Genomic DNA, 10,476 nt, shown 5'->3' with positions numbered 1-10,476 from the left:
ATTTGCATAGATAGTGGTATCTCCCACCTATATTTGGATGGATAGTGGTATCTCCCACCAATATTTCGATATTCCAATATGCAAAGGAGGGATGTAAGCTGTGACCTGCTGTGCTTCTATTGTGTCTTGATTTCAAGTCGCCTTTACATTCTGTTCATGGACAAATTCCTTAGCCTTCTTACCAATGGGAACTCCTCTGGGTCGATCCAGATGATGCTGAGGTCAGGGTTATCTGTGTTGTCTTCTGCAACTTCTTTGATGATTTCCAGGAACTCATAACCATCTGTATTTAGAAGAATGGGTGAATAACATCATACAAAATCATAAAGAATAGGTTAGTTCACTTCCACATCTGGCTAAGGGTAGAAGAACCTTGGTGATTCCTACAGGGAAGGCAAAGAGCTGCCCACCGGAGACATTACGCATTTCCTCTGTTCTAAGCTGAATGCTCTGCTTTCAATTTGTAGGAGGTGCTCTCTACCCTCACTGGAAGGATAATACCCTTGCTCCTCATTGGCCACTGGATGAATGAGCAAGTGTGAAGGGCAGTAGGTAAGTCCCCAGGTTTGAATAGCATAGGTTGGGCAGAATGGCTCAGATAACCCTTATGCATGGAATAATGCACAGAATCCATAATGTTGTGGGGACTCATCCAACCAGGGTTAGAGTTTTGCCATTAGACCAATGGTTTTGGTTGGTGGGATATGGTGGTTAATTGGGACTAAACTTGCTGACTTTGTTTTGTTTGGAAGCAGGTATTTAATTTGTATCAATGCTTGCTACACAAACAGAACAAGGAGGCTGCTTACTGGGATCAGAGGCTCTGGAATACTTCAGTCATATAAAACGAAATCCACCTAAATGCCTATTGTGCTACGCTGGGAGTTCATCGTGTTTAACGAATCAAAGCAAAACTGGAGGATAAAAGAAAAGGAATGATTACCGGGGTCATCCTCTTCAGCGAATGCAACAATGTGAATACCATCCAAATCATCTTCCTGTTAATGGACAGAGAGAACATTAATTAGACCTCATATCCTCACATAAAAACACAAAATAAGCTCGTTCAAAAGGGCAGAAATGCTAAAAGCTGCTTTTTTGGCAGGTTCTGGGCAGGACCCAGGATCCTCCGCATTCATGCTATTAATATTATCTCTGATACACTTCCCTGGCTTAATCCCTGCAGCCACATTATCATTTACATACTTGCCCCAGCCCCACAATGACTCTTCTGGAGACATCACAGATGGCCGGTTGGGGGTGGATATATAAGTAGGGATGCACCAAATCCATTATTTTTGGGTTCAGCCGAACCCTGAATCCTTTATGAAAGATTGAGCCAAATACCAAACTGAATCCAAATCCTTAATTGCATACGGAAATTAGGCTACGGAACGGTTACACATCAAACTTTGGATTAGTTTTGGCCAAATACTTGGATTAGGCCAAATCCTGCTGAAAAAGGCCGAATACCGAACTGATTTCTGGATTCGATACATCCCTATATATAAGTAATTGCATCGCTACTAGGGAAAGGTATAGAAATGTTACTGTTTGACCAGTCAAACCAGGACCGGTAACCATGGGGAACCATACCACTAACTTAGCAGGGCCCTACAAATAAGTACATGGGGCTCCAGTAGAAGAGAAAAAAATGGCCATGTCTAAGAGTCACTATGGCCATTCAAACCCCACCCACACCTCAGACCCTCAAATTGCATTTTTCCACCTTGGACCCCATTTACCCTGAGTCAAACCCTTTACTACAATAGGGCGTTATTAGCAACCTTGGAGTTCTAACGCCCTACTGAAATGAATGTGTTTGACTGCTCATACCATGGACAGACACGCTGATTGGTTTTCAAAAATAAGTCAGTTAGTTACTGATAGGAAAACATTAATAGATGGGGAACATATCAAACGGCAAGCAGCCTCCACCATCCCATGGAGGCTACGAAGCAAATTGCAAAAAGGGACATTTAATTCATGTAGCAGCTAAACATCGTGTTGCCTTGGAAACCCGGCATTGAAAACAATATCCCTCCATCGCGGCTTGGTTTCTTAGCTCCTTCGTACACTCTCCAATGACTCTTTGCTCCTTCATATTCCCACTGCCAATTATACAATGAGAATTTGTCTCCCTGCTCTCTGTTAGAATTGCACTGACAAGTATAATGAGCTGGATGAGAGAGCTCCCAACTAGGGTGCTCTAGTGCCATTAGGAGGATATCCCTAATTGAATACAAGTGGGTTAGTCAGTACATCAGCCAAATCTAATGGACAGTTTTATATTCTCATCTAGCGAGGGCCTTTGAAGATTAGCGTGGAAAGCTTAATCAGTAAGAGCTGAGCTTCAAGTAATTGCGGTGGCCCTGGGAAAGTGTGGGTGTGGGTTGTTATGATCTGAGCAGACTAAAAGACTCGCTCTTCACAAATGGCCGTAGGCACAAGATGTCTTCTCGTCAAATGTTGCTCTGCCCCGAGAGGTCATCGGGACAAGTAGATAGAACACTCAAGAGAGGCCACTGCATACAGAGATATCTGCTAAATAACTTCTCATCAAATGGAGCTATAGATAGAGCTAAGTTTGAAGAGCTAGAACAGTGGGTGACCTGTCTATATGGAGTTGGATGAAACGGCAAGCTATATTCTTTATATCAAGCAACAGTACCTAGAAACCTAAATGGCTGGTCTATATATAGATGCATCTGCAAGCTACATTCTTCATATAAAATATCACACTTTCCTGGGAGGTCATTAGTAAAAGTACCTAGAACCCTAAGTGACTTGTCTATATATAGATGCATCTGCAAGCTACATTCTTCATATAAAATATCACACTTTCCTGTGAGGTCATTAGGAAAAGTACCTAGAACCCTAAGTGACCTGTCTACATAAAGATGTCTGCAGGCTATATTGTTCATATGAAAAATTACACTGGCCTGAGAGGTCATCAAAAAAAGTACCTAGAACTCTGAGTAACCTGTCTGCACAGAGATGTCAGCAAGCTATATTCTTCATATGAAATATCACACTGGCCTGCAAAGTCATCAAAAAAAGTACCTAGAACCCTGAGTAACCTGTCTATATAGAGATGGATCTGTGAGCTATATTCTTTATATTAATAGAGTTCATCAGAAAAAGAACAGGGAACCCTAAGAAACATGTCAATGTAGAGATGGATCTGCAAGCTATTTACTTCTTATCAAATATCACACTGACCCGTGAAATCATCAGAACAAATAGCTAGAACCCTAAGTGACCTGTCTATGTAGAGATGGATGGTTCCACAAGTCCTGTTCTTGTGAAATAGCATACTTGCCTGTATGGTGACTGGAACAAGTAGCTAGAACCCTAAGTGACCTGTCTATGTAGAGATGGATGGTTCCACAAGTCCTGTTCTTGTGAAATAGCATACTTGCCTGTATGGTGACTTGAACAAGTAGCTTCAACCCTAAGTGCCCTGTCTATGTAGAGATGGATGGAACTGCAAGATATATTCTAGGTTACTAGAACTAGTAGCTAGAACCCTAGGTGATCTATGTAGCGATGGAAGGACCTGTATAGTTACTGTATGTTCTGGAACCCTAAGAAATGATGGTTCTATATTGAGAACCATACATCTGCAAGATATCTTCTTCATTTCAAATGTCCTACTAACCTTTGACATCCTTTTATTTTCTAAATCAAAAACAGTGTTTTATATGCTCCATCCTGATCTCAGTGTAGGAAAAGTAATAAGTAGGAGTTTCATGTATGGACAAAGGAAGGTATGTTTTTCATACACATACATCTTTCATGCTCATGCCTCCTTGAGGAATTGAATTTTTGCTTGTACGGTGGAACTCTGTGATTTGATGTAGATATGTTGGATATCAGAAAGAAATGAGAGGATGAAAAAGTACTGCCATAGGCTTCCATTTCATTATTTGATAGGACATCAGCGTTTATCATTCATAGGAAGGTCAAGGCCACATCTAGTCAAGGGGTTGTATATGAATGTACTTACCCAAGTTTCATACATACTGTCAGGCTTCAGCTTCCTCAGTGTTGGTCTACAAGAAACGAGGAAGGGTACGGTTAATGTTGGGTGCAAAAAAACGTTCAATATAAATTGAATACAAATGCACAGAAGAGGCCACACTGAGACATAAGGGCAAAGGAAATGTAGCCCCAAGATGCTTTGTGAGAGCTGTAACTCAGAGAGCACCTTGAGAATGCCACTGTAGTCACCAAGCTTGAGAGTGTTCCGAGCCAAAGACTGAGATCCCAATGTCACAAATAACAGTTGCTGTTAGTGTACAGGGGTTTCCCAAGTTGCATCTGTGTTTTATATTCAGGACTTTCCCACCGGGGCTTTCACACATAGCCTTCACAGTGTTACCAAGAGGGGGTTTTAGGGTTTCCATTCAAGGTATTTTCCAAGAGGTTTCAAGGTTGCCCACAACTTTCCCAAGGTGATTTGGTCAATTAATTCTCAGAGGTTCATCGAACCATTAAAGAACTTTAGTGTTTTCTAGGGTTTATTGGTTCGATGGACCTCTTTGGGTTAGATTACCCTTCTCCTGAAGGGTTTACTATAGATTTAATTTATAGGATTTAGGTCTAGATTTCATAGTTTTTCCAAAACATTTTGGGATAGTTTACAAGGTTTTCACAAAAGGTTAGCATTTTCACTAATTGTTGCTGGGTTAGTGCAGGGGTGGCCAGACTTTTCGGGGCGGCGATCGACTTTGGCTCCTCCCTGCGTATGTACGCGATGCAGCCTACGTACACATACCCCATAAAAGAGATGCACTTCCGAATTTTAAAGCTTCAACGCGGTCCACCAGAAGTCCACGGGGGATCGACTGGTGGACCGCGATCAACGTTTTGGCCACCCCTGGGTTAGTGGTAAGAACTTTTAAGGATTTAGGGCACTAATTGAATCTATTCAATGGCTACTGGCAGGGGTGGATTAATAGTGGCTTCAGCCCTGGGTTGAACATTCCAGGTGGGCCTTTCTACCCCATCTACCCCCAGTTTCGATGGAACATTGTTGAAGTAGGGCACTGAGCCCCCTAGGGACTATGGGTCCTCGGCAATGGCTACTGGCAGGGGTGGATTAATAGTGGCTTCAGCCCTGGGTTGAACATTCCACATGGGCCTTTCTACCACATATACCCCCAGTTTCGATGGAACATTGTTGAAGTAGGGCACTGAGCCCCCTAGGGACTATGGGTCCTCGGCAATGGCTACTGGGAGGGGTGGATTAATAGTGGCTTCAGCCCTGGGTTGAACATTCCACATGGGCCTGTCTGCCCCATCTACCCCCAGTTTTGATGGAACATTGTTGAAGTAGGGCACTGAGCCCCCTAGGGACTATGGGTCCTCGGCCAATGGCTACTGGCAGGGGTGGATTAATAGTGGCTTCAGCCCTGGGTTGAACATTCCACATGGGCCTTTCTACCCCATATACCCCCAGTTTCGATGGAACATGGTCGAAGTAGGGCACTGAGCCCCCTATCGCCAATGGCTACTGGATTTAGGAGACAACATTACGAATTGCTACCGTACCACCCATCCAGTCGTTCTTCCAAGGATATGCAGCTCAGAAAATAAGTCTTGACCCCAGATCTCACCCAAATTAACCTTAGGGCTGGGGTTAAGGGGTATCTAGGAAGGCAAATTGGAATTCCTAGACAATCTCACCCAAATTAACCTTAAGGCTGGGGTCAAGGGGTAGCTAGGAAGGCAAATTGGAATTCTTAGCCAATCTCACCATGAGTGACCCCATGAGTCCCCATCTATATTTCTGGGCTTCCCAGTTCCACAGTCAGAGAACCATCGACTGAGAATCTATAGAGGAATTTGTTAAAGGGCAGGATCTTAGTAATACTAATACTACTCGAGCGGGTATTTGTAGGAGCATCTTGGTGTAGGGAATGTACACACACAGTGTAAACTAACACAGCGAGGAGAGGGGTGGGGGTATGAAAGGAAAAAAAAAAAGCAATATAACAAAACAATCATAATATATTTGCTCTGCGCTCGGCATAAAGGCCCCGTTGCCGTAGCAACCTAAGGCTCCTATCTGCCAATATTTAAAATGTACATCTAAGCAGACAAGCTTTCATCTCAGAAAAAAAGCACAGAGCAAGAAAGTGCTTCCCTTTAACCCCTCTAGCCCTCACAGGGGGGTTTATTCAGCTTCTGCAACACAGTGGGGCTTTAAAATGATCCCTGCCTGAATCCCAGCATGCAGTCTTCTGGTCCTTTTAATTATCTCGTCCAAGGAAAAAAGAAAAACATCCAACTCTCTGACCTGAGACCGCACAGTTGGGGGAACTGAAGAGTGCAAAGGAAATCGATCCAGTCTAGAGACGGCGTGCTGGCTTCCAATGGAAACCCCGCCAGAGGCGGCGGATTTACGGATCAGTTACAAGAGCCCGAGCTGGGATCGCGGCTTTAGAAACCACAAACGGAAATGTCCCCAAGTCAACATTTTTGTAGCTATGGACAACTGGCTGAAATCCACAAACTCTCTTTAAAGGCAAACTTTGCTGTGATGTAAACCAAAAACTGTCAAACTTGAGGCCCGTGGGCCAGATGTGGCCCTTCCGGGGATTGGTATGGACCCCTGGAATGCCCAGACTCCATAGATTTCTATGTTAGACTGGACTCCACCCAGTCCACCTCCTCAAGGTGGCCCCACCAGGAGCCATCTCCTCAAGGCTCACTTCTCCAGCCTTGGAGGCCCTGCAACCCCAACCATGAAGGGCTCCCACCCTTGTGGTGAAACCCTCACACCTGACCCACCATCTAGGGCCTCTTGGCCCATCTGACACTAGTTGGTGATGCCCAAAGACTCCATAGGTTTCTATGTTAGACTGGACTCCACTCAGTCAACCTCCTCAAGGTGGCCCCACCAGGAGCCATCTCCTCAAGGCTCACTTCTCCAGCCTTGGAGGCCCTGCAACCCCAACCATGAAAGGCCCCCACCCTTGTAGTGAAACCCTCCCCCCTGACCCACCATCTAGGGCCCCTTGGCCCCTCTGACACTAGTTGGTGATGCCCAAAGACTCCATAGATTTCTATGTTAGACTGGACTCCACCCAGTCCACCTCCTCAAGGTGGCCCCACCAGGAGCCATCTCCTCAAGGCTCACTTCTCCAGCCTTGGAGGCCCTGCAACCCCAACCATGAAAGGCCCCCACCCTTGTAGTGAAACCCTCCCCCCTGACCCACCATCTAGGGCCTCTTGGCCCCTCTGACACTAGTTGGTGATGCCCAAAGACTCCATAGATTTCTATGTTAGACTGGACTCCACCCAGTCCACCTCTTCAAGGTGGCCCCACCAGGAGCCATCTCCTCAAGGCTCACTTCTCCAGCCTTGGAGGCCCTGCAACCCCAACCATGAAAGGCCCCCACCCTTGTAGTGAAACCCTCCCCCCTGACCCACCATCTAGGGCCTCTTGGCCCCTCTGACACTAGTTGGTGATGCCCAAAGACTCCATAGATTTCTATGTTAGACTGGACTCCACCCAGTCCACCTCCTCAAGGTGGCCCCACCAGGAGCCATCTCCTCAAGGCTCACTTCTCCAGCCTTGGAGGCCCTGCAACCCCAACCATGAAAGGCCCCCACCCTTGTAGTGAAACCCTCCCCCCTGACCCACCATCTAGGGCCTCTTGGCCCCTCTGACACTAGTTGGTGAAACCCATCAGGGCCAGTGCCCACCAGGTTTGCTTCAGGTGCGGTGGGCCTGCTGCATCCTGCCAGTAGGCTTATACACTTACATAGAATTCTCCATAGAGAGTTGAATAGCAGACCTTGCTATGAGATTTGTAGTGAAGGAGAATGTAATGTTAAGTTCCCCTTTAAAAATGTGACATTGCAATATCTGTCTGTGCATCAAACAGGTTAAATAGGAGGAAAACAAGCTCATGATTCTGCATGAAAACAAGCCAAACCGTGTGCTAATGACAAAATAACAGGGGAAAGATTTCCCAGGAGTGAGACCATTGTTAGTGAAATAGAGAATAATCGCAGGGAAGTCAGTAAAAGAGAAAGACGCCGTTCTGCTGTTTCCCAGCCAAACCCCGCGTGCTTATTGGCTGGCTCATTCAGCTCTCCGCGTCATACCGTGAGTAAAGTCATATTCTACTGTCCCGGCCTTGGATGGGAAAAATAATCAATATTTCTAATTATCCGACCCAAGTGTATAGATGGAAGGAATGTTCTATGCATCAGACTGTTAGACATATGGCCGCTGTGGGCCGCTGTGGGCACAGCAAATAATTCCCTCTGCCATTTAACCTTTTATTCTTGAACCAACAAATGTATTTGTAGCTGTAATATTGGTGTGTAGGCGCCATCTCAGTGCCTTGTGCCTGAGTCTGAGCTTTCAGCCAGCGCTACACATTAGAACTGCTTTCAGCTAACCTATTGTTTCTCCTACTCCCATGTAACTGGAGGAGTCCCAAGCTGGACTTGGATTTCTTACTATTGAGTGCTATTCTGATACCTACTGGGAGCTGCTATCTTGCTCCCTTCCCATTGTTCTGCTGATCGGCTGCTGGGGGTGAGGGGGGGGGATATCACTCCAACTTGCAGCGCAGCAGTAAAGTGTGACTGAGTCTGAGCTTTCAGCCAGCGCTACACATTAGAACTGCTTTCAGCTAACCTATTGTTTCTCCTACTCCCATGTAACTGGAGGAGTCCCAAGCCGGACTTGGATTTCTTACTATTGAGTGCTATTCTGATACCTACTGGGAGCTGCTATCTTGCTATTTTTTTTTTCTTTTCAAGATTTGTAATTTTTTGCACAAAAATACAATTTTTTTCAGTAAACGTCATTCTTTTCACCATTTATTATATGTCAAAGCTTAATTCCGAAAGTAAAAATACGCCATTGAAAAGCTGCTGAGTTCATGTAGAAGTCAATGGCAGCTGTCTCTTTTCAATTGGCTTAAAAAAATGGTGTTTCTCTTATTTTTCCTGCATTTTCTTTTTAAAAAAAATAAACCTGTTTTAATAAATCACTTGGCATTCTTAGTGTTAAAATAAATTCATTTATTCGTGGTTTCAAAATAAGAATGTTGATAAATGGGTCTCCCCTTATATCAGAACTGATAGATTTTTTGGCCACAAACCCAGAATCTTCTAAGAACCCAGATGTTTCAGGGGAAAGTGTTAAAGCAGGTCTGGTAATCAGCCAAGTGATAATGAGACACTTTATATAATAATTACAGTAATGAGATTTGTTTTATAATATACAGGTATGGGACCTGTTATCCAGAATGCTCGGGACAGTACAGGTACTGTTTTATTATTAAAGAGAAAAGGGAATCATTTAACCATTAAATAAACCCAATAGGGCTGTTCTGCCCCAATAAGGGGTAATTATATCTTAGTTGGGATCAATTACAGGTACTGTTTTATTATTACAGAGAAAAGGGAATCATTTAACCATTAAATAAACCCAATAGGGCTGTTCTGCCCCCAATAAGGGGTAATTATATCTTAGTTGGGATCAAGTACAGGTACTGTTTTATTATTACAGAGAAAAGGGAATCATTTAACCATGAAATAAACCCAATAGGGCTGTTCTGCCCCCAATAAGGGGTAATTATATCTTAGTTGGGATCAAGTACAGGTACTGTTTTATTATTACAGAGAAAAGGGAATCATTTAACCATGAAATAAACCCAATAGGGCTGTTCTGCCCCAATAAGGGGTAATTATATCTTAGTTGGGATCAAGTACAGGTACTGTTTTATTATTACAGAGAAAAGGGAATCATTTAACCATTAATTAAACCCAATAGGGCTGTTCTGCCCCCAATAAGGGGTAATTATATCTTAGTTGGGATCAAGTACAGGTACTGTTTTATTATTACAGAGAAAAGGGAATCATTTAACCATTAAATAAACCCAATAGGGCTGTTCTGCCCCAATAAGGGGTAATTATATCTTAGTTGGGATCAAGTACAGGTACTGTTTTATTATTACAGAGAAAAGGGAATCATTTAACCATTAAATAAACCCAATAGGGCTGTTCTGCCCCCAATAAGGGGTAATTATATCTTAGTTGGGATCAAGTACAGGTACTGTTTTATTATTACAGAGAAAAGGGAATCAATTAACCATTAAATAAACCCAATAGGGCTGTTCTGCCCCAATAAGGGGTAATTATATCTTAGTTGGGATCAAGTACAGGTACTGTTTTATTATTACAGAGAAAAGGGAATCATTAACCATTAATTAAACCCAATAGGGCTGTTCTGCCCCCAATAAGGGGTAATTATATCTTAGTTGGGATCAAGTACAGGTACTGTTTTATTATTACAGAGAAAAGGGAATCATTTAACCATTAAATAAACCCAATAGGGCTGTTCTGCCCCCAATAAGGGGTAATTATATCTTAGTTGGGATCAAGTACAGGTACTGTTTTATTATTACAGAGAAAAGGGAATCATTTAACCATTAATTAAACCCA

At 43.6% G+C, this 10,476-nt stretch overlaps 1 protein-coding gene across 1 annotated transcript in view; it reads right to left on the bottom strand.

Annotated features, from left to right (window-relative positions):
- Positions 1 to 236: 236 nt before the first annotated feature.
- casq1 (calsequestrin 1) overlaps positions 237 to 10,476 on the bottom strand; it is a gene marked incomplete at its 3' end in the record, with an annotated part of 51,592 nt that continues 41,352 nt past the window's right edge. The window contains 3 exon segments of the mRNA NM_203563.1: positions 237 to 283; positions 944 to 998; positions 4,010 to 4,055. Coding sequence (NP_988894.1) covers positions 237 to 283; positions 944 to 998; positions 4,010 to 4,055 — 148 coding nt within the window.

This window comes from Xenopus tropicalis, chromosome 8, assembly GCF_000004195.4.
Source record: "Xenopus tropicalis strain Nigerian chromosome 8, UCB_Xtro_10.0, whole genome shotgun sequence".
Taxonomy (NCBI): Eukaryota; Metazoa; Chordata; class Amphibia; order Anura; family Pipidae; genus Xenopus; species Xenopus tropicalis.
This window is presented reverse-complemented; position numbering and strand designations above follow the sequence as displayed.